At 40.4% G+C, this 22,854-nt stretch overlaps 4 protein-coding genes across 6 annotated transcripts in view; 3 read left to right on the forward strand and 1 right to left on the reverse strand.

Annotated features, from left to right (window-relative positions):
• Nucleotides 1-2,335, forward strand: part of LOC112147048 (cysteine/serine-rich nuclear protein 3) — a 5,330-nt gene extending 2,995 nt beyond the window's left edge. The window contains exons 3-5 of the mRNA XM_036216457.1: nt 1-260; nt 329-631; nt 1,183-2,335. The exon at nt 1-260 is cut by the window's left edge and continues 1 nt beyond it. Of these exons, the coding sequence (XP_036072350.1) occupies nt 1-260; nt 329-631; nt 1,183-2,094 (1,475 nt within the window). The 3' untranslated portion in view covers nt 2,095-2,335. The remainder of the gene's footprint in view (nt 261-328; nt 632-1,182) is intronic.
• A 2,058-nt stretch (nt 2,336-4,393) lies between these two features.
• Nucleotides 4,394-10,939, forward strand: gorasp1a (golgi reassembly stacking protein 1a). Its single transcript, XM_024273359.2, has 9 exons — nt 4,394-4,842; nt 5,470-5,550; nt 5,627-5,830; nt 5,904-5,990; nt 6,107-6,237; nt 7,602-7,734; nt 7,840-7,948; nt 8,056-8,196; nt 9,296-10,939. The coding sequence occupies exons 1-9, from the start codon at nt 4,780-4,782 to the stop codon at nt 9,682-9,684; spliced, it is 1,338 nt and encodes a 445-aa protein (XP_024129127.1). The 5' UTR covers nt 4,394-4,779; the 3' UTR covers nt 9,685-10,939.
• wdr48b (WD repeat domain 48b) lies at nt 10,614-19,625 on the reverse strand. Of its 3 annotated transcripts, none has more exons than XM_024273358.1 (18): nt 19,501-19,625; nt 18,739-18,879; nt 18,531-18,606; nt 18,244-18,456; nt 18,077-18,165; nt 17,587-17,688; nt 16,923-17,147; nt 16,537-16,611; nt 16,262-16,364; nt 16,080-16,177; nt 15,262-15,369; nt 15,082-15,178; nt 14,916-15,011; nt 14,735-14,840; nt 14,406-14,493; nt 13,922-13,998; nt 13,645-13,837; nt 10,614-12,034 (listed from the first exon to the last, which is right to left on the reverse strand). In XM_024273358.1, exons 1-18 carry the CDS (start codon nt 19,546-19,548, stop codon nt 11,939-11,941), a joined length of 2,031 nt encoding a protein of 676 aa, XP_024129126.1. In that variant the 5' UTR covers nt 19,549-19,625; the 3' UTR covers nt 10,614-11,938. The 3 variants fall into 3 exon arrangements, with proteins under 3 accessions (XP_024129126.1, XP_024129125.1, XP_024129124.1); XM_024273357.1 differs by having other exon boundaries at nt 18,531-18,609; XM_024273356.1 differs by having other exon boundaries at nt 18,077-18,456; nt 18,531-18,609.
• Nucleotides 19,626-19,759: 134 nt separating this feature from the next.
• LOC112147178 (sodium channel protein type 4 subunit alpha B) overlaps nt 19,760-22,854 on the forward strand; it is a 57,046-nt gene continuing 53,951 nt past the window's right edge. Inside the window, exon 1 of the mRNA XM_036216267.1 lies at nt 19,760-22,813. The gene's annotated coding sequence lies outside the window, so the exon portion shown is untranslated. The remainder of the gene's footprint in view (nt 22,814-22,854) is intronic.

A 22,854-nucleotide genomic window follows, 5' to 3' on the forward strand; every position in this document is an offset into this window, starting at 1 on the left:
ACTCCATCCTGAAGAGGCCGAAGCTTCAAAAAGAACAGAGGAGGGTCTCCTTTGGTTCTGTGACGGTCTTCAGCTTCCCCCGCTGCCAGGGCTTCACCAGTGTCCCCAGCCGAGGAGGTGCCACTCTCGGCATGGGTCAGAAACACAGCGCCCTCCGAAGGTATACGGTGGCGGAGCATGAGCTGGAGCAACGGCACAGGTGCCGAGAAAGACACAGACAGAAACTGAGAAAAGAGAGAATCGAGGAAATAAAACAAAAAGTAAGTTCTCTTGATTTCTTTTTTCCAACAAAAACCTGCAGATTTTCAACTTGCTTTGATTTTTCCAGCTGATCACGAGTGGAGCTGTCGACCAACACGAAGCTAAGAGGCTCGCCATGGATCAGGTCCAGGATGAAGACTTGAATGTTGATGTCAGTGAGCGTGAGCTGGAGGACGGAGGTTTTCTTCCACTGTTTTCCTCCAGACAGCGCAAAGCCCTCCTCCAGGCCGCAGGGGTGAAGTTCATTGACAGGGAGGAGAAGAGGCAGCTTCATGCCCTGAGACTCTCCAGGGAGGCCTGTGGATGTGACTGTCAGGGTTTCTGTGAGCCAGAGACCTGCGCATGCAGCCTGGCTGGCATCAAATGCCAGGTAAAAAAGATACTGCTAAGCCTTATTTTGATTATTACACCTCGTTTGTGAGGTTTTTATTTAGAGACCCACTCCGACCATCTTTTGATTTATTTTCAAAGGGTTTTCTAGTGGTCTTTTAATCATAATTATGGTGTTTTTAGACACATTTTTTTAAAAATTGTGTTGTTTTTTAGAACATATTTTCTATAGAACAGTAGGAGTTTGTTAGAAATTCACCTCCAAGTTGTGGGTAGGACTGTTGGCACTCAACAGAATTTAATGGAGCAGAGAGCTTGTGGCTTATATGTCACAGCTACAATTTTTTCCAGCTTCATTTTTTTTGTCTGGTCCTGATTCACAACAACTGGAATACAGAAATACTCAAAAAGGCAATTTTAAGATTAATTTTCTTTGTATTTGTTGTCCATCGTGAGAAAAATGCCACAAAACATGTTAAAAACATATTTTTTAATAGAGTTTCAAACTACACCATATCATTTCATAGTTATTTTCCCGCTCTGCTGTAAAAAAAAAAACTAATTTTTCTCTCTTTTTCCTCTAAATCAAAGGTGGACCGCTTTAATTTCCCTTGTGGTTGCTCTAAGGACAGCTGTGGAAACACGCAGGGCCGCGTGGAGTTTGATGCCAGGCGAGTGCGAACCCACTTCCTCCACACCGTCATGAAGCTGGAGCTGGAAAGGCGACTGCAGGACGAATCCGTAAACCCAGAGGACCACGCACAACTTCCAGAGGAACTCCACGAATATGAAAGTCAGGACAAGGAGGTTCCAGAACAGAGCAGCCCCGATAAGAGATGTCCGTTCGGGTTCACTCTGGAGGAAGACGGCCTTCCGCTCACCATGCCTGCCGCTCCTTCCTACCATTTCATTCCAGAGCACTTGGGAATGGAGGAGAACAGCTGCAGCAGTGAAACGACCGAGTCCTCCTGCCTCTCCTCGGACTCTGACGCAGGTTTTTTCAGCAGCAGTCAGAGTCTTCCTGATGTCGATGCCGGTTCGACTCGCGACCTTCACTCTGAAAATGACTCTTCATGTGACCACCTGAGGCACATAAGAGAACCGATGCAGCAGAGCGGTGGCTCCGCCCCTCACACCACAGCAGCTGACAATACAGGACCATCCAGGAGCTTAACTGTCACAGACAAGTCGAGCAGGAGCTCGAGTTATCTTGATGATAATGCAAACCAGTCTACAGACTTCATTGAGGACCTTGAGGTCCTCCCCAACACCCTGTCCTCCACTGTGGACTATTCTTTCAGCAGATACATGGACCTGAGCCTCTCCTCCGACTCTGACCTGGAGTTCTTCAGCAGTGACTATCCCTCTGGACCACCGCAGAGCTCTCTGAAAGACTACAGGCATGCATGCAGCTTCCAACACCTCCAGCATCAGCTGTGCAGCTTTGTGGGTCTGCCACAGTATGACTCGAGCACACAACTCCTGGAGTCTCTGTTGGGCTGATGGACCAGAACTCTCAGATCCACAGATTTCATAACTTATTTCAAAAAATAAATTAAAGAAAAACATATATGGGAGAATTTGCTGTAAAAAGAATGACTTTTGTGTATTTGAAAATTGTGTTCATGAATTGGCCAGCGTGCAAAGAATGAATTGTAATTTTCCTTTCTAGCTGGATATTTTTCTAATTGTATAAATTGCCTTTTAATTTACTTTTTTAAATAAATGACAATTTATTAATGTGTATTTTTTTTATTTCTTAAATGAACCAACATATTCGTGCACATGTAATGTGTGTTTTTTTTATTCTGATTTAAAATCCAGACCTTAAAGAAAGCAAACTTTCTCTTTTACACAAATTGAAATGCATGAAGACAATCTACATCAGCAGTAAAAATTCGGATAATTTCTTCAATAAACTACACAACTGTAGACAAAGGAAGGATAAATACTAAAGTACACATTTGTTTATGCACACCCATCTTCATTTGAGCTGTCAGGTACTTTAAAGGAGGAGCTGTGACTGTCTAGAGTTCTTCATAACCTCAGCAGCACACAGATGATCTTATATATTCACAAAATAACTGGAACCAACATTTAAACCTATACAAGTTTGTGAAATATTCCAGAAGATCTATTATTTATTATTTATTGATTACACTTTGGGTTAGCCACCCTCCTTTGAACCTAGAGACACTTGGTATGGTAACAAATTAACCTATTAAACATGTTTTTGGATTAAAAATTAAAAATTAAACACACTTTACAATTTTAAAGGTTAAATTCACTTGTACACAACATTTTTGTCAAGAAAAACAAAATCATTAAAAACAGCTTTCATTTTTCATTATTTTATTTTTGTAACATTTTTCTACAGCAATTTGTTTTAACATTATTGCATTTGCATGAAATATGGTATTCATATACTTGTGTAGAAACAGGAGAAATAAGTTAAATAATTGATTACACTTTAGATATATTAAATTACCCATTTTTAATGAAAGATTGAAAAATCATCCAATTTTTTTACAATAAGCTTAAAATGGTTTAAAATGTTAATGAAATGGTCAGAAGCAAATTGAAATGTTTTCAAATACGGTTAGTGTTCCAGTATGGAAGTTTTTTAGTTCCATCAGACTCTGAATTTTTTTTTCCCCCTGAATTTTTATTATGAATTTTTTTAACCTCTGAATTTTTATTCTGATTTTTTTCTGATTTTTTTTAGCCTCTGAATTTTTATTCTGAATTTTTTTTTAACCCTTGCTTTTTAAACAGCAAAATTTTATCCTCCCAAAAATATTTTCTATCTTAAAAATATATGTGTTTTTAATTTCGAAAAAAGAGGATACAAACCTTTTTATAACATGGATATTTAATATGTATCAAACATGCTATATTCTTAAATAGACAGGGGCAATAAATGACAAAATAGCAATGTGGGAGGTGTTTGTTTTGATTTTGGTACTTTTAAAAGGTTATCAAATAGTGCAGGTGTGGAGGCTTAATCCATGGAGTCTATTGACGGCGCTGCATATCATGGTTCGAGCTTCTAGATAGCCTTGCGGTTAAACTCCCGCGCTAATAATCGAGAGGTTACGAGTTCAATTCCCACTGGGGACTTATTTATTTGTTTCTTTTTTTTAATCCCAAAACTGTTCAATTCAGGTAAATATATTTTTTTTTTAAATAGACATTGGCAATAAATGACAAAAAAGCAATGTGGGGGGTGTTTGTTTTGATTTTGGTACTTTTCAAGAATTATCAAATAGTGCAGTTGGAGGCTTAATCCATGGAGTGTATCGACAAAGCGGTGTGACGCACTTCCGGTTTCTAGATGGCCTAGCGGTTAAACTCCCGCGCTAACAATCAAGATGTTACGGGTTCGATCCCCACTGGGGACTTATTTGTTTGTTTCTTTTTTTTTAATCCCAAAACTGTTCAATTCAGGTAAATATATATTTTTTAAAAATAGACATTGGCAATAAATGACAAAATAGCAATGTGGGGGGTGTTTGTTTTGATTTTGGTACTTTTAAAGAGTTATCAAATAGTGCAGTTGGAGGCTTAATCCATGGAGTGTATCCACGAAGCGGTGTGACGCACTTCCGGTTTCTAGATGGCCTAGCGGTTAAACTCCCGCGCTAACAATCAAGAGGTTACGGGTTCGATCCCCACTGGAGGCTTATTTGTTTTTCTTTTTTTTTTTAATCCAAAAACTGTTCAATTCAGGTAAATAATTTTTAAAAAAAATAGACATTGGCAATAAATGACAAAATAGCAATGTGGGGGGTGTTTATTTTGATTTTGGTACTTTTTTTTAATCCCATTTTTATTCTGACTTTTCTTAACCTCTGAAATTTTAATCTTAAATTTCCATATTCCAGAATGTTAATGAGGGAAATCTATCTGTTTCAACCTGTGTAGTTTAGGTGTGTGAGTTTGTTTTGGATTTTAGTTCACACTAAATCACATGGTCGAAGATAAACAGTACATTTGACTGTCTGAGATGCGCATGCGCACCAGCATGTTCGATGTTCTCTGAAATCGACCACAATCCCTTCGAGGTTCGATAGCTTCGACACTCGATTGCTTTGGGCTCTGCTTCCAAGATGGGCAAGAGCTGCCAGTCGCAGTAATTTCCTTCGGTTTGATTCCGGTCATAACGTTAACGAGGAGACACGAGCAAGGATGGGGTTGACACAGAGCTCCGATGCTTCCGAAGGAGGAACGTACGGATATCACGTTCACGGGGTGAGCGCGGCACCGTGACCTACTTTCTGTCAAACAAAGCCGCGCGTTCAGCAGCAGCTTACCAAGGAAACACTTGATGCTAGCAGACAGCTAGCCGCGATGCTAAAGATGATGAGGTGGCACTGTTTACTGAAACTCGACGGATAAGGCTCATTTGTTTGCCGAGTAGAGTTAGATATTGTTCTATACTTTCTTTTTACGTGTCCTATTGCTACATAATTTAACAAAGTTGATCACGAATAGAAAATAATATTAGAAAAGTAATGCCTACCCAGAATGCGTAGCGCGACAAAAATACATCATTTTATTTCTAAGCTATAATTTGAAGTCTTTAATGCATAAAGTTGTGTTTTTTTGTGCCTGAAAGGGTGCAAAAACATGCAGTTATTTACTATAAAAGATTATAAATTTAAAAAGTACTAAAAAATGTACTATTGTGCATGCGTTAGTGGTGAAATTATGGTTTTATATTTTAAAGTATGTTTTATGGCATTAGTAAATATGCATTAATAAACAGTTTCATAATGAATTCTGGCAAAACATTTGAATATCGACTAAAACTTAAAGCTAAACTCTTTGTTTGCAGACAAATGCTCTGTGTTTACATGAAATTTCATCTGTTTGCAGGTGCAGCCAAACTCCCCTGCAGAAAAAGCAGGACTGGAGCCCTTCTTTGACTTCATCCTGTCACTGGACAGCCAAAGACTTGTATGTCATCAATAACTGTAGTCATTGGTCATTAGTGCTTTATTTATAGCTTTAAAATCATCCTTGTCTTTGACAGAATGAGGAAAATGATCTGCTAAAGGAGCTGCTGAAAGCCAACATGGAGAAAGCGGTGAAGATGGAGGTGTACAGCACCAAGACGACGAGGATCCGTGAGCTGGACGTGGTGCCCAGCAACATGTGGGGAGGTCAGGGTCTGCTGGGGGCCAGCGTTCGCTTCTGCAGTTACCAAGGAGCCAGCGAGAATGTTTGGCACGTGCTGGTGAGCCGAGCGGCAGCTGGGACTTTGACTCTTATCCATGTGTTGTTTGCTCATGACATTTGTTGCTCTGTAGGATGTGGAGCCCAGTTCTCCAGCGGCTCTGGCGGGCCTTCAGTCCCACACGGACTACATCGTTGGTGCAGATCAGGTGTTGCAAGATGTAAGTCACTGTAGAGTCTATTTTTACTGTTTAGGGTAAGTCCTTACACATATTAATGCACTTTGCTGGCAGATGGACAAACATAAGACAGTTGTTGTGGTTCTTCTGCTCTGCAGTCAGAAGACTTCTTCGCTCTCATTGAGGCTCATGAAGGGAAGCCGCTGAAGCTGCTGGTGTATAACACGGAAACGGATGCCTGCAGAGATGTGATGGTCACTCCCAACGGAGCGTGGGGGGGTGAAGGGAGGTATGGACCAAAAATGAGAAAAAAGTCACACGGGAGATTGCGTTTACATCCGAATGAATACCAACAAAATCAAAACCGTAGTTGTCATTTTAGGACTTTTTGGTTAAAAAGTAAATAGGATAGGGCAACATACATGGATTTCTTAAAGGTTTAAGCTTCAGATAACATCATTTAAAGTTCCCGATATCAGACTTCCATTTAAATGTATAGTTTACTTAATTGTTGAAACATTTAAAAAATTTCACAAAACATTAAATCCAAATCATGCATACTAGTTTTGACTATTTTCGCTCTAATTTATTTAACTTCTGCTGGTACTAAACCTAAATTTGTCTTGTTACCATTAATCTAGCAGCTTCTCATCACATGTAAAACTTTTGAAAATGTTAATTTTGGTTTAATCTTTAACACAAATGTGTCGTAAAGATTGTAGTTCTAATGTAAAGTCTCAGCGTTGCTTTGAACTCGTGACGTTAGCTAAACAGGAAGAATGTGAAGAAAAAAAATTGCTGTTAATGTCCATAATTTAAAAAAAAAACAACAAAAACAGGCTCATTAGAAAAAGGTCAACAATTCTCCCCCCATTTTGCAGATTTTCTTTAAAAAAGTGCAAAAAAAATCTTACCAAGAATTCCTATTTTGTGAAATTCTAATCGCTAAGACGTTTATTTTAATCAATCACTTAAGTTATATAGCATTTGTCGTTAACATGCTGTTGAACACAAGCTGTTGAATAAAAAAGACATATATAAACATTAGCTAAAACAATAAAAAGTTGTTCGACACATTAGATTAAAAAAACAGCAATAAATCAGACATTAAAATAGGAAATACAGGAAACGATGTGACTAAAAGTTTATTAGCAACTAATAAATAGTAACTTTTTATATTTGAATATAAGCCAAAGTTATACAACTTTAAGTAACGTTACTGAAATAAAAACAAATCTTCTCTACTCCCCGAAAGACTTGATTTACAGACAGATCCAGACACACAATCAACCTCTGAAACATGTTTTTGGACTTTGGGAGGAATGCACAAAGAAAACAAAAATATCAGTGATGATGTTCCTGAAAGATTTCCATATATGTCTTGATTGATTAATTTCAAGCATTAAAAATAATGGAATAAAACAATTAACAGATTACAAAATGCAAAAAATAACAAATCCAATCCAGATATCAAGTGAAGATTATTAAGGGGTAACAAAACTGAGTGACTATCCTCAGAAAACATCCTTACATCAGTTAAGTAAACAGCAATAGGAATCACACTTCATGTAATATGTAATACTCATTAGTTATCATCAGAAATCAGTCATGATCATGTTAAGGCAGTAATCATCTCTTCACATTGCTTCTTAGTTTGGGTTGTGGCATTGGTTATGGCTACCTACACCGCATCCCTGTGAACCCCAGCGCGCCTGCGGTGAACCCCTCCCCACCTGTTTCAGCGGAGAACACCCCGGCTGAGCTGCCTGCACAGGGATACACAGAGGTGAATGAGTCCTCGCTTGATGATCGATTTAAAACTTTCTGAACTTTTATTATACATTTAGGCAGATTGAGTCCTCGCAATGTTTAAATCAACTGATTATTCTAGGCTCTCCTGATGGCACCGCCAGGACAAACTGAACAGTTGATAGATGTGGAGCAAATCACTCTTCAGGAGGCTCCGCCTCCCGCTCCGGCGCAGAGAATCGTAGATCCCGGTCAGTGCAGATCCTGTAGCCTGTCTGAGTGGGATTTTTTTTCCCCCCCATTTCACTGATCAAAAAAAGCCCATCAGCACTTTTACTTTTTTTCCCTTCATTTGCAGCTTTCTCTGAGGCAGAAATAACAGCATTCAACCCCGACCCTGCAGATCTGCTGGACAGGCTGGATCTGTCTATGTCCTCCATCGACATGACCAACACGTCTCTGGCCATGCACGAGGACAGAGACAACGGATCTGCCGCTGGTGAGTCGGTATCACTGCAGTGTTGATGATTTCAAGGCTGTTTGTGGCATAGATGCTTCTAAAAATTCTAAACTAACAAAGCAATTTGAATTTTAAAGAACTTCTGAAGAATATTTTGGTTTTTAGGAATAACAAATTATGCAATTAACTCTCAGTAAAGTTAGGTTTCATTGTTTGGAGTTTGAGTGAAAAAGAATTATGAAGTTTATTTCAGGTATGTAAACTAAAATATTCTCCACTCCTGTGTTTTTAATTCAGTTATGATTTACTGGATGATTAATAAAACTTTAGGCTGTTTGAGATAAAACATGTGAGGGGAAAAAAGGTGAAGAAATAAGAAATTTGTAAAGATGTTTATCACTGGGAAAAAATTGTGCCTAAAGGCTGATTTCCACTGGTCTGTCTGCAGTTCATCTCTGTTGGCGTTGACACAAAAAAATAGAACATTCATTAATCAATTGGACTGGTTCTGTCGCCTGTATCATGTCTGCGTCTGACGTTCCTCTACACAGAATCTCTATTTTAAGTCTGATGAAGCATCAGTTTCTTGGTTAAAAAAAAAAAAAAAAGGGCAGAAAAAACAGGAAATAGGTCAGGCTTTCAAAATAAAAACTTTTACTTTCAAAATAAAAATGTATGATATTTTATTTTAAATTAAAAGTTACGTGCCCACGCAATTAAGCACGTCAACACCGCGGATAATACTGTCATCCTTTTTTTCCATGGATGACAGAAGTTTAATTTTGTCTGTACAAAAATATAACATCATTTATGCCACAAAACATGGATTTTACAAGGAATCAGTGAAGAAGGAGAGAACATGGGACCTGATTGCCAAAGTTTTTGATGTTGGCGTCAGGAAAAAAACCCTCCTCCGGGAACCGGAGGGGAGGAGGGACGCTATAGACGATGTAAACTAACACAGCCGACACGGGCCACCATTCCTGGTATAATAGTCTGCTAACTTCAAATGAAGCACATTTATTTTCCTTTTTTGTGACTGTAGATCTGTCTGTTTTCATCAAAGAAATGAATCAAAACATGAATATTAGAGCATTATTTGTTGCTAAACTAGAGTGTTTTTTATTCTGTTGTGCAGATGAGCTGGAGGTTATCCACAAGCTCTCATACTCGGAAGAAATCAGCGATCCACAGGAGCTAAACTCTGCAACAGCTGGAGACCTCACTTCCACGGATACCTCAATCGACTCGGGCCTCCCACCTGCCGACATGTCTCACCTGGTCGCAGAGTCTGCGAATCAAGACAGCTTCCTAATTGATTCCAGCAGCAGTCCAAGTCCGCCTATGGGTGTGCTGTCGCTCCCCGAGGAGTCCTTTCCCGCTCAGGCCGAGTCGTTGGTAGAAGATCACGCCACTCCATCGCCTGTCGACCTGATCCCGACCTCACACGCAGACGGGAACGAGTCTGCAGATGCTGCGCTCCAGGATGCTCCTGACGGAGAGCACGAGGAGTCCCGTGTGGAATAAAGGCCTCCAAACGGAGGAGAAAACTCTGACAATCACACCTTCACAGAAGTGTACGAAGGAAGTTAGACTGAGTAAATATAGCGCTTTATGATTACACCTGGTTTGTACTGCATGAAGTACGGCTGCTTCTACAACTTAGTTACACTAATGGAGAAGGTACAGCATGAAGAAGGAAACTGAACTACCGCGGGAACCTCTAATTGTGAGCAATTTTAGTGTTTTTGACCTGCTGGGTGCAGAATCAGAGTTTTTCAGGTGATGGTTCTTTAATTCTGGTCAAATTCAGTGACAAATACTTGAAAGCTCCCAAAGATTTAACACTTTTACTACTGCAGAGCCCACCTGCACCTTCACAACGACAACACTGTCTTTTAGTTAATTAAGCTGTTCTGGTGCACTGTTACATTTAGGATGGGAGGGGGTTTGGAGAATCATTTGTTTACATAGTAATGGGTTTTAATTATGAGAAAAGGCTCTTTTCAATTATTCTTTTTTTAAATGGTCACTTATTTTAGGGGACACGTTTTAAAATATTTTTGTGCATGTGTCTACATGACATCTGGGAAGGTCTTTGCCATTATTTTCAAATTTTATTTTCAACATTTGATTTACTGGCACTTAAAAAAACACTTTTTGCCATCTTGTTGCTAAAATGTAATTTTTATTTGCTGTTGGAAAATATCTATGCAAAGCTCAAAAAGTCAGAAAAGGAAATATGTTTATATATAAACTGCTCTAATTTTTCTTAATGTTTTTATTAGTTGCAAAAAATAGAGTATTTTTGCAGATCTTTTATTAATGAATTGTGGGTTTTGTTAGGAATGTGTGTGAAATGGGTGAACTTTTTCGATTGTACAACAAATATCACTTAAAAAAAATTAAAGTGTCCCTTGTTTTTATTTTTTCAAACAAATCCATGTATAGCTCTGTCAATGTTAAACCATTCCAGTTTATTTCTCTGAATGCCTAAAATATACATATTTCACAAATTATTACAACAAGGAATATTGCAGTGCTATGGCCTAATTGTGGTACACTTGATGGTTATTTTTTTTCTCTTTTTGGCCAATTCGAGCTCACTCAATACATCCTCCGTTATGGCATCACATACACTCATGGCAAAATTAACTCTAGAAAACTTAAGAATTCACTTCCTGGTGTTGCACCAAGATGGGTGGGGGAAAGAAAAAGGTTGTTAGCGTTTATTTCACTTTAATTGCCCACAGTGCTGGATATTAAAATTCTCATGAAATTCCCCTTCAAGTTATGTGTCCTTTAATAAAATCTAAATGGAATATACACGAGAAAAAGCCCTCTGTTTAAAGTTACCACTCGTGAGCCGTACATGTAAGCATTAGTTATTGTTTTGATATATATATATATATATTTATATACCTTTCATATCAACATCCAGCTGCTAACACAGCCCCAACAACTGACGTTTTTGTTTTTTTTTCTCAGAATTACTGCAGTTTTTAAGCCGCAGTGAACAGAAGAACTCATGGTCCAATCGCCATGACGACTGTAAATGTGCTCAAAAGATTTGGAAAAAAAGGAACCGGTCTTTAAGGAAACTGTACAAGAACAAAAAAACTGCTGCAAAACATCAAAATAAAAGTCTTCGAAATCAAAAAAGTTTTATATTTACAAAAAAAAAAAAAATCACATTCATCCCATGGAGAGCAGCTAAAAAAATAATAAGACAAAGACAAATGCTTAATTTTGGTGAGCTTTCTGATAAGTAAAAGTCTGATGCTAAGTTCAAGTTAAGGTGGCGGATGTTTGAGAACACAGAAGAGCGTTTCTTCACCGGTTACCCAGGTGATCTGCACTGATGATGCTGTGGAGGCAAAGTGTCAGCAGAACAAGGACAGTTCCTGGAATGTAGCACAGCAAATGGTCGACTACATCCATGTGCGTACACACACTAAGACAAATACAGACTGAACTTAAGTTGGTAAAAACAAATGCCAATAGGAGAACAGAAAAGAATAAATAAACAAAGCTGGGGGAAAAGTTGCAGAAGAACAGTCAATTCCTCAAATGCTAAAGGACCGGCACGGACCGCTTTGTCCTGGGAGTGTGTTGGCTGTGCCAGACTGCTGGGGCCACTTCTCCCGTGACCCATCAGGAATGACGTCCGTACAAACTTACTGGATTCTCACTTGACCACACGACGGGTTAAGGGTACTACATGTCAGAGGTGGGTTGTGATTGGCAAATGGCAGAGTTCTGCTCGTAAAAAGGGTCATTTTCACGTTGACTTCTGCCTATAGTGAAGCGTCAAATCCCCGCCGCTCTTCCAGATAAAATGTTTAACCGTTCGCAGGTCCATGTTGGGGTCTAGAACCTGGAGGAAAAATGGAACAAGTTAGAAAAAAATTTAAAAGCCTGCTGAAATAAACGTTTATGCTACGTTCACACAGGGGGTTGTAATGCTAAACCGGCGGTCTTAAACGCGCTTAACGGACGCTCTTAAAGGCGCTAAACGGGCGCTCTTAAAGGCGCTAAACGGGCGCTCTTAAACGCGCTTAACGGACGCTCTTAAAGGCGCTAAACGGGCGCTCTTAAAGGCGCTAAAGGGACGCTCTTAAAGGCCCTAAACGGGCGGTCTTAACGGCGCTAAACGGGCAGTCTTAACGGCGCTAAACGGGCGGTCTTAACGGCGCTAAACGGACGCTCTTAAAGGCGCTAAACGGACGCTCTTAAAGGCGCTAAACGGACGCTCTTAAAGGCGCTAAAGGGACGCTCTTAAAGGCCCTAAACGGGCGGTCTTAACGGCGCTAAACGGGCGGTCTTAACGGCGCTAAACGGGCGGTCTTAAAGGCGCTAAACAGCCGCTCTTAAATGTGCTAAACAGCCGCTCTTAAAGGCTCTAAATGGGCGGTCTTAAAGGCGCTAAACGGACGCTCTTAACGGCGCTAAACGGGCGGTCTTAAAGGCGCGCTCTCAAAGGTGCTAAACGGGCGCTTTTAAAGGCACTAAACGGGCGCTCCTAAAGGCGCTAAACGGTAAACGGACGGCCTTAAAGGTGCTAAATGTACGGCCTTACAGGACCTACACGGACGGTCCTAAAGTCGCTAAACGGGCGGTCTTATAGGCGCTAAACGGACGTTCTTGAAGGCGCTAAACGGACGGTCTTAAAGGCGCTAAACGGGCGGTCTTATAGGCGCTAAACGGACGTTCTTGAAGGAGCTAAACGGACGGTCTTAAAGGCGCTAAACGGGCGGTCTTATAGGCGCTAAACGGACGTTCTTGAAGGCGCTAAACGGGCGCTCTCAAAGGCGCTAAACGGGCGCTCTCAAAGGCGCTAAACGGGCGCTCTCAAAGGCGCTAAATGGGCGCTCTTAAAGGCGTTAAACGGGTGGTCTTAAAAACAGTAAACGGACGGCCTTAAAGGCGCTAAATGTACGGCCTTACAGGACCTACACGGACGGTCTTAAAGGCGCTAAACGGACGTTCCTGAAGGCGCTAAACGGGGGCTCTTAAAGGCATTAAACGGGCAGTTTTAAAAACGGTAAACGGACGGCCTTAAAGGCGCTAAACGTACGGCCTTACAGGAGCTAAACGGACGGTCTTAAAGGCGCTAAACGGGCGGTCTTATAGGCGCTAAACGGACGTTCTTGAAGGCGCTAAACGGGCGCTCTCAAAGGCGCTAAACGGGCGCTCTCAAAGGCGCTAAACGGGCGCTCTCAAAGGCGCTAAACGGACGTTCTTGAAGGCGCTAAACGGGGGGTCTTAAAGGCATTAAATGGGCGGTCTTAAAAACGGTAAACGGACGGCCTTAAAGGCGCTAAACGTACGGCCTTACAGGAGCTAAACGGGCGCTCTTAAAGGCGCTAAACGGGCGCTCTCAAAGGCGCTAAATGGGCGCTCTTAAAGGCGTGAAGAAGCGGCCCCTTGAACTGGCATTTCCAGGCCCGGTGTGAACGCATTGAGCATCGAGATAAGCGAACGTGCCTGGTCTTGACACATGAGCTCGATCTTCTCCTCCGCCAGCATCGCCATGTCCTCTTCCTTCTCCTGTTCGCCAGGCTTATCGTTGGCTGAAGAGCTGGTGGTCTGGGACTCGTTGTCCAGGTTGATGATCTTCTCGTAAACATGCTCCATCACCTTCCGGACCTGGAGCATGTCGCTGGCTGAGAGGCGGTCCCTGCAGGACACAAAGACAAGACGTGAGTGCCACAGGCGGACTGCACGGCGTCCTCCATGAGAAACGACAGAGTCCAAAACTCACTTCTTTAGAGTTTTTGCACCAGAGGAGGAATGAGGCTGGAGGTAGAATGGGATTTTGTTGAACTTGGGCATATTTTTCTGTAACACAAAAGAAAACATTCAAGTAAAAACCTGAAGATAACTTCACAGCCTAAAAACTAGGATTGAATTTTATTTGAAATCCTTTATCTGGGTAAAGCACAATTTTCAGGAAAGCAATTCAAGAGCAAAAATCCTGATTTATGTATATTTATGAATTTAAAAAGATGCTCTAAATTTACATTTTAAATGATTTATAGACAAATTGAACATTTATAATGATTTGTCAATAAAATAAATTGACAAAAAACATTTAAATATCAACAATTTAGTCCAGAAAAACGTTTTCTTCATTAGGACATTTTTCTCTTAAAATAAGAAACTTGTTACAGGTTGTACTTATTCTGAGAGAGTAAAAAGAACTACAAAAAACTTGGGAAAAAAAAAGCAAAGAAAAAGACACTCACATCTACAGTTATATCAATCACCCACTGTGGGACTGTCTCATTCAGCAACATGGATTCTGTTTCTCCACCTGAGTCTCTACATAACAACCTGCAGCACAGAAAACAAAGCAGAGGGAGAGTTTTCCACATCAATGACCCACACAAACCTGCAGCAGAAACAGAGGTCCATCCTAACAGTGACTATCATCTCAAAATAGCAAAAGTCTGAACACAGAAGAGCTTAAAGACATAAAAAATACCCAATTTCTTTAAAGAAGACACATCAGTGAAGCACCGTTTACACTAGTCTGTAGGCAACCCAATTGCACTGACTTTGATGGGAGATTTACCTAAAAAGAGTTCTGCCTCCAGCTTCTCCAAAGATAACTGGGGTGTGTGGAGGAACCTGGAAATAACCGTTTCCTTTTTGGACCCTGTTCTCCTGCTCCCCGTTGACTGTGAGCACAGAAGCATTAAGTTGATGAGGTTAGGTGTTCATTTGAAAATCCCTGGAGGGTCCAGCTGTCTTACCGTGGTTCACCTCGTTCTCCTCCTCGTCCATGGGGTTAATTCGAGTTCTGGGCCAGAACTCCAACAGAGCCTGAAGCAAAAGGCCTCCCAGGTTCACTGTGAAGGGTAGAAGTCAAATGAAAGTCGCAATATTGAGCTTAAACTGGAAGAAAAAAAATGGACCTACACTTTGGATCGGAACCATCAGAACTCGAAAACCCAGCATCCTTTGCAGACACCCAGGCAGCGAAGCAGTCACTTTCATCCAAAGTGATAGTGAGCATCTAGTGAAACGGAGAAGAAAAACACAACAATGAAACCCGAACACCACAGCAAAAGGTTCTGTTTTCACAGGTTCATCCCTCACCCCTGTTTTTAGATCCACTGAAAACCAGTTTGGCACGTAGACCATCTTGAAGCGCTTTTTAATCTCCTCGTCAAATTCCACTTTGCCCAGATCTTCTCCTTTGCAAGCCTGAAAGGAAACAAATCCGACAACATGAAACGGGTTGGCGTCACAGAAGAATCTGTCTCTCAAACAATCCGATCATCTATTTTTAAACCGTGCAGCGGTCTTTGAGTGTGATTATGACATTTTTAGCCAAAATCAAAAAAATCTGTGTTTTTTTTCGGGACACAGTTTTGGCAGTTGTGGGTGGGACTGTTGGAGTAGAGCAAGTACGCCCCATTTCCCGTCATCCATCTGTTTACAGTCTCTCCCGCTAGCTCAGAACTCAAAATTTCAGCTAAATTTTTGTTATATATGTCCTTCATCATGAGGAAAATGCCACAAGAACATGTTAAAAAACACAATTTTTCTTAAAGAGGGTCTTTTAATACAGTGGGAATCAAAAGTTTGGGCACTCCAGGTAAAATGGCACACGCCATTATTCTGTTTTCTGTTATTTTGAAAGGGTAAATGATGGAAATGAAGTCTTTTTTTTAACATGTTAAAAGAATGTCTCATTTGTAATCTGATACCTTTAGAGGATTTTTTCTTTGTGCTCAATAATATAACATTTTACCTGGGGTGCCCAAACTCTTGATCCCCACTGTAACTACATCTGACTGTTCTGACACCAAAAGTTTTTATATTTCAAAAGTATCCCCACAAAAAGAGGATAAATAAATCTTTTACAGATGCAATTTTGTTTTGGCAGAGCATCACCACAGTGTGTCAAATACCTTTAGGACGTCCCAAAACGCGACATTGTTGTTGGTGTCCTTCGTGAGTATGTGTCTCTTGTCGTTCAGAATGTGGCACTGTATAATACTGGCACCTCCTGCAAAATCAAGACAAGCTGTTTCAGTTCACAAAATAAAATAGAAGGTGAGATGAAGATTTTTCAAGAAAAAGTCAGTTTTACCCTTAATTACTTGTTCTGGCTGAGTACACAATGGCGTCAGAGGAGTGCTGCAGTCATTGTCGTACTCCCCTGATGATCTGAAGTTGTGGATTCCTTTTAGGGACTGAACAAACACATCATAGTTTCAAACGTTTTAAAACGTCCCCTCTGGGTTTATTGAAAAGCTTCTTTGTGATTTAAGCATCCACATGAGCAGCAGTGAGATCAGCTCCCATGCAGACCGTTGAGTGTTTCCTGTGCTGACCAGTGATCTGAGGGCGGGCACGCATGCTTACCCATTTATTAACGGATGACTTGGTGGTGGAAACCCAGATTGCTGGAGGTGGGTCAGCAGATCTGTCCAATTCCATCTGACCATGAGAAAGAAATGGGAAAAAGGGTTCATGACTGCAGGAATGAAGAACAAAAACATCCCTCTGATGTTTTCAAATTTGACTGTAATCTATTATTTAGTGGGACTAAAATGCTACAAAAACACCAACAATGTTTGGATGATTTTAAGTTTGTAGGGAACAACAGAAATAAATAAAAAAAATGATTATTAAACAACCAGAACTGACAAATACAGAGTTGAAAATTTTGAGACAGATGAGGTATAGCGAATAAAGCCAAAGTTTAGGGACATTAAACAGTTTATTGAAAAAGCATTTGGTTGCGTTACTTTGAGCACTGGGGCCTTCTCTTCGCAGATGAGCACACGGATGTCCGGGTTACGCAGGTCCGTGCAGTAGATCTTCTTGTCTCTGCCTCCTGAGTAGACGTGTGTAAAGGCCTCGTTGACCTGCAGGGCCCACACGCCTTCGTCATGCACTCGGTACGTGGCGATACACCTCTGCTGGCCCAGAGACCAGAGGCGGATGGTCCCATCCGAGCTGCCGGACAGACACTGCCGAGGGGAGCAGAGCGGGATTAAAGTAGGGGTGTGACGGATCACAAAGCTCACGGTTCAGATTCTGTCAAATAAATAAAAGCCTTCAACTGATTTTTTGAAAAGCTTCAATACATATATTTAATAAAACATATAAATGTAATATATAATCACATAAAAATATAAGGTCACTGACGTATATTTATAAAACAAAACATTAAAGACACCTTTAAACTCAAGATAATCCTATTTGAATGAAAAACTTCTTTGGCACATGCTAAAACAAATACAAATTTAATGCACAAATTGAGCTGAACGGACAATTGATTTAAAGTTACGCGTCCCGAGCCGTGGCTAGTGATCCACACGGATCACTCATGATCCGTTACACCCCAAGATTAAAGAGTTTGGGTTTCCAGCTCAACGTGACAATTTTTGAAGTGCTTCGGTGAATCACCTGTGTGCCATCTCGATTAAGCAGCAAGGACTTGACGTTGTCTGTGTGACCTTTTAGCTTCATGAGTTTTGCACATGTCCGAGGATCCCACACTCTCAGAACCTGAAGGTTGGAAAAAGAGCTAAATTAAGGTGGATAAACAAACCTAACAGTTTGAGAACAGCCAATGGTGCAGCTGAAATTAATTTGTTGTTTTTATGATGCCCTCTGACAAAAAGTAAAGCAAAAATCAAGGTGAAGAGGGTCGATTTAAAATGGTTATGGTACAATTTGGTCAAAAGATTACTACAATCGGGGCTGATTGAATATACGTAAGAAATTTTAGAGGTCAGAGGACAGGAAAAACCCCAAAAAACTGACGCTATCAAGACTTAAAAGCTTACAGATCTAGCTTCACGCTAAAGCAGCAGCAATACATATAAAAATATGCCAAAAGAGCTAATTTTTGCATCTTTTTCCTCACAAATTTTGACTGTTTTATACGTCAAACCTTTTCAGTGGAACCAGAAACAATTACTGTGCCCATCTGGTTCATTGCCAGACTGTAGATCGAGTCCTTGTTCCCACTCAGCGATGAAGCTAGAAGAAGACATAAAAGTCTCAAAGATGGGTCACAAACACAAGCATCCCTCAGGGGGGGGGCAAATGTGTACTCACTAGTGACTGTGTTATTGGAAGCAGTGAGGGCAGTTAATGTGTTGACGTCCCAAAGAAAGATCTGCCGATCCAGACCCGCTGACGCTACGAGCTCTTTGTCCTTGGCGTACGCCAACGCTTTGACATAGTCCTTGTGCGTTCGTAACGTTGACATGCAAAATCCTTTATGTGCGTTCCACACTTTCACCGTTGTATCTGAGGAGGCAGATATCACTAAAGGAAGAGGAGAAATGAGAAGCTAGAGGCTGAACACAAACTTTAGACCAAATCTGCTGTTTAAAACTCACATGTTTTCCCATTGCAGCAAAGGACTATATCATTAACCCAGTCTGTATGATGCTCCATTGATGCAATGTATGGGTCCTGCTGCAAAAAAAAGCATCAGCCAGAGCGGTTTTAGATTTAAAAGGGCATCTTTGTCACTTTATATGCATCTGCCAAACTCTAAAACAAAATATATCTTTAAATATATTGAACTGAAGTCATAAACTGTACTTTGTGCTGATAGACGCTCCATATCCGGATGATTGAGTCCCTCCCAGCAGTGAAGAGCCGGTTGAGTGCAGGATCTAGCTGGAGCGCATTCACCCCGTTTCGATTGTACTTCTCCACCTCGTCCCTAATAACGTAAGACACCTGTGGCACAAAGATGAGACTGGGGTCAGACTCTCGCCTGGTGAACCCTCAACACACCCACTTCAAGAAGTGCAGCACGCCTCACGCACTTGCATCCCCCGTAAAGAGCATGAAGACGCAACCAAAACAACACAAAACCTTAATGCGTGATTATAACCCACTGAAAAATGTAAAAGTGTCCTTTATGAAGCAAAACGAATGAACAAAATGGCAGAAAACCGGAGACGCTTTCGCCGTACCAGCAATTAGACGCAGCCAGGACACAGTGTAGCCTAACCATCGTAACCGTTACGTCAGAATTTAACAAAAACACACAGGCAAAATATTTTTTCTATCGAACTGAAAAATGTCAAACTGTCATATTAGTTTTTTGGAAAGTGTAACCGAGGTATTTGAAGAAGCAAATTGCAACTTAGACGCTGCTTTTCAAACGGCGCTAACACCTTGCTTAAGCTAAGCTAGCAGGGTTAGCCGGCTTGAACCATGAGTCATAGCAGTCACGCCGCTTCTGCAGGTGTTTTTTTTCTGCCACTTCAGTATGCATGATGCACCCGTGTAAACCAAAGGCCTCGATTATATTATTCCCATACACTAAGTTTCTTTAAAACTCCGAAAACGTACCTGTACTTTCCTCCGCCCAGCGGCATTTTGCCTGTGATGTGTGGCCATCTTGCATGTTGACAGTCAATTCATGTGATGCTACATCCGGTAAAAACAAAAAAACCGTTTCGCGCCAATGCATTATGGGTATTGTGGTTTATATAATTATTTTTAATGTAACTTTGAGCAAGTGTATTTTTGCTGTCATTGTTCTGTTTTTAAGCTTAAAATATATATATTACATTAAATGTTTAACATGCAGGTAGCTACATATATATATTAATTTTTGCTGGAGTCTACAGATCCTGAATGAGGCTACTTTATAGTTTTTGGGAGGCATCAACAGGCAGAAATACTTTTTGACCCACAATGTCACTTCAGATGTTCACCCTTACTTCCCAGTGCTTAGGAGATACCCATTAGTTGTCTCTTAAATCATTTAGGTTTCTGATTTGAATGGATTTGTATTGTGGAGCCACATCCAGATTAAGCACACCAAAAAATGAGCTGGAAAAACTGAAGAGAAAGCTGTGAAATGCTGTAACAAGGTCTTGCTTTTGTCAGTCTTTTATCTAAAAAAAGAACCTTGAAATTGTAACCCATGGCTTTGTGCTGCCCAGACTAAATGATTTCAGCTCTTTTTATGCTTACTCAAGGCTGCAGCTGGTCCAAAACACAGCAGAAAGATTTATTTGTGGTAAAAAAGTTTGACCGCATAACTCCGATCTTGGCCTCTTTGAACGGGCTATCAGTGCCGTACTTGATTTTTGTCAAAATTCTTGTTTTTACTTTTGAGTCATTGGCAATATGGCATCTCCTTATCTCTCCAGTCTGGTTTTAAAATACTCCTCCACTAAGTCCTTGTGGTCTGTCCTGGTTCCCAGGACCAAATGTAAGTTCTGGGTCGACCGTGCTTTTGCTGTGTTGGCTCCTAAACTCTGGAATCAGTTTCCACCAGCTATTAGAGAGATCACACTCTTGGAGTGTTTTAAAAAAGAATTGTTCCTCCATTACAGCCTTTTAGCATCAGCCTTGCCTTTTTATTCTATTTTATGTTGGTTTTATTCTCTGTTTTAAAATTGTTTAACTTGGTTTTATGTTTTTTATTCTTTTTATGTTTTACTATGTCACAATGCTCTGTGTTTGTTTTCCCTGTGTACAGCACTTTGGGCCTCCTTGACTGGTGGTGGAAGGTGCTTTATAATTAATAAATGAAAATGAAATGAAAGGGACCCCCGAGATCCAGATGCTGCAGAAAGTTGCAGAGCTCAAATCCCACATCAACCGCATCAGTACCAAAAAAAGCACCTTCATCCACATCCCTAGCTGTCAACCAACACCAACCAGACCATCCAGAGACACAATGCCACTGAGGCCATCTGATTCTAGAAAAAAGAGGGGTCAGATCTGCCCAAACAGTAGGAGCAGAAAGGCAAATGTGCTGTGAATCAAGTGCAAGAAATATAGTTGCAAAAAACACACTCAGAGTGCCACACATACATCTAGGCATCACATATTTGTGCAGGTTCTTGGACACTAGATTTGCCTGCTTGTTTTTTGTTTTTTGTTTTCAATTAAACTTTTTAAGGTTCTATTTTTGTTCTGACTTTTTCTGCTTTTAATTTGTATTTTTATTCACGCTTTGTAACTGAGAGAGGAAAATGTCTTTGTAATATTTTTAAAGCCAATGTATATGGGTCGAAACTCATCCAAACACCATAAATGTTACTATACTTCATATCATAAAATAAATAAATGAATAAATAAAACAAAATATATAAAGAAGTGTGTTTAATGTCCCTCTGTGATAGTAGAGTGACGCAGCAAACTTTTGTTTATTACTCTGATTTTTTTTTGAGGATTTTAAAATTTTTCTAAAATTGAAAATGAAAAAGAGGCAGAAAAAAGGCCAAAAGGTAAAGACGAAAAGCATTGAAACTATCAATTTCATAGATAAGGAAGCCCAACAAGAATACCAAGAGATGGGAAAAAATTAATGACAATTAATGTTTGAATATATTTAATAGGTGATGTAAGATGAGGGTTGAAACCGACTCATTAACAGAAGGCATGGTAACAGAAAGCTAATACAATAGTCTAAATCAAATAAATAGCAAAAATAAATATTTCAATTGTGCAAATAACATTATTCTCAAGACTTTCTTACAAAAAGAGTGATAAATGTGTGAATGTGGATATAAAGGAGGCATTTGTACATTTCTAAAGGTGACCTTTTCCCCCTTGAGTCTGCTTTTTTATTGACAAAATTCAAAATTATACAACATTTTTCCATTTTAGAACATTGACATAAAAAACATAAGGCAGTATAACATTTTGCAGATAAAAAGCTAGAACAAAGTTTAAACAGTAGAAGAAGGAAAAAAACATACATACATATGATACCAAACTAAAAAAAATAAAATCATTAAGCTTCCGTCTGCTTCAAAGACAGTTTGCATTTTGCCTCGTAATGTACACGTTTAGTGTGCGCATGCGTGGCCAACTCCATAATTTACCACTAGAGGGTGCTAAAGACCACATTAACGACAAGTCCCTACGACTCCATCAAATTTAAAGCACGCGCTCCCTCAAACTCCAGCACATAACACAGAGAACCGGAAACAAATCGAGTTTTTAAACTTTATTCATTTGGTTTATATTTCTTGTACATTTTTAATAGCAAATATGAAAATAAACTGCGAAATATTAATTGTATATATGACTCACTTCAATAACCGGGTTAAACGAGTTTAAAGCAGACGCTGGTGTAACATGGTAATTTAAAAATGGACTTTACTGTATGAAGTGCAGTAAAATACAGCTTGATTAGTGAGCCTGCCATGTCTGAGCAAAGCAGGAGGCGCGCATAGGAGCAATAATCCTGCGTGGTCCAGTTGCATCCTCCCTCCCCCGTGCGCTCTCGTTCAAGGGCAAACCGAGGTGCCGCTGCAGCGCGCTGCTGGAAAACAGCGCAGCATCCTCTGCACGCTCGCCGGACCTTTTCCTTTTTGTGGAATGAAAACAGAAGAACTCCAGGACCGCCTGGGGAAGAGGATGAACTTTTGCGTGCAGTAAAAGCTTTTCAAGATGTCCAACAAGGGCTGATTAACACCCCCAACCCCCCCTTTGCCGCGGGAACTGATTTGTGCGCAAAAATAAAAAAGTGGGGCTCTGGTGACATGTTTGCGCGGGGCTGATAGGAGTTTGGACTCACGGAGGAGAAAAAGTGGACCTGGAAATGAAGTCATGGATTTTGCACGGATGCTTTGGCTGTTCCTGCTGAAACCCGATGAGCTGAACTCTGGAAACTGTGCCAAATCTCAGAGTTTCATATGTAAGTAACAGTTGTTGTCAAGAGGAATGTTTGGCTTGTTT

This window comes from Oryzias melastigma, linkage group LG17, assembly GCF_002922805.2.
Source record: "Oryzias melastigma strain HK-1 linkage group LG17, ASM292280v2, whole genome shotgun sequence".
NCBI classification, from domain to species: domain Eukaryota; kingdom Metazoa; phylum Chordata; class Actinopteri; order Beloniformes; family Adrianichthyidae; genus Oryzias; species Oryzias melastigma.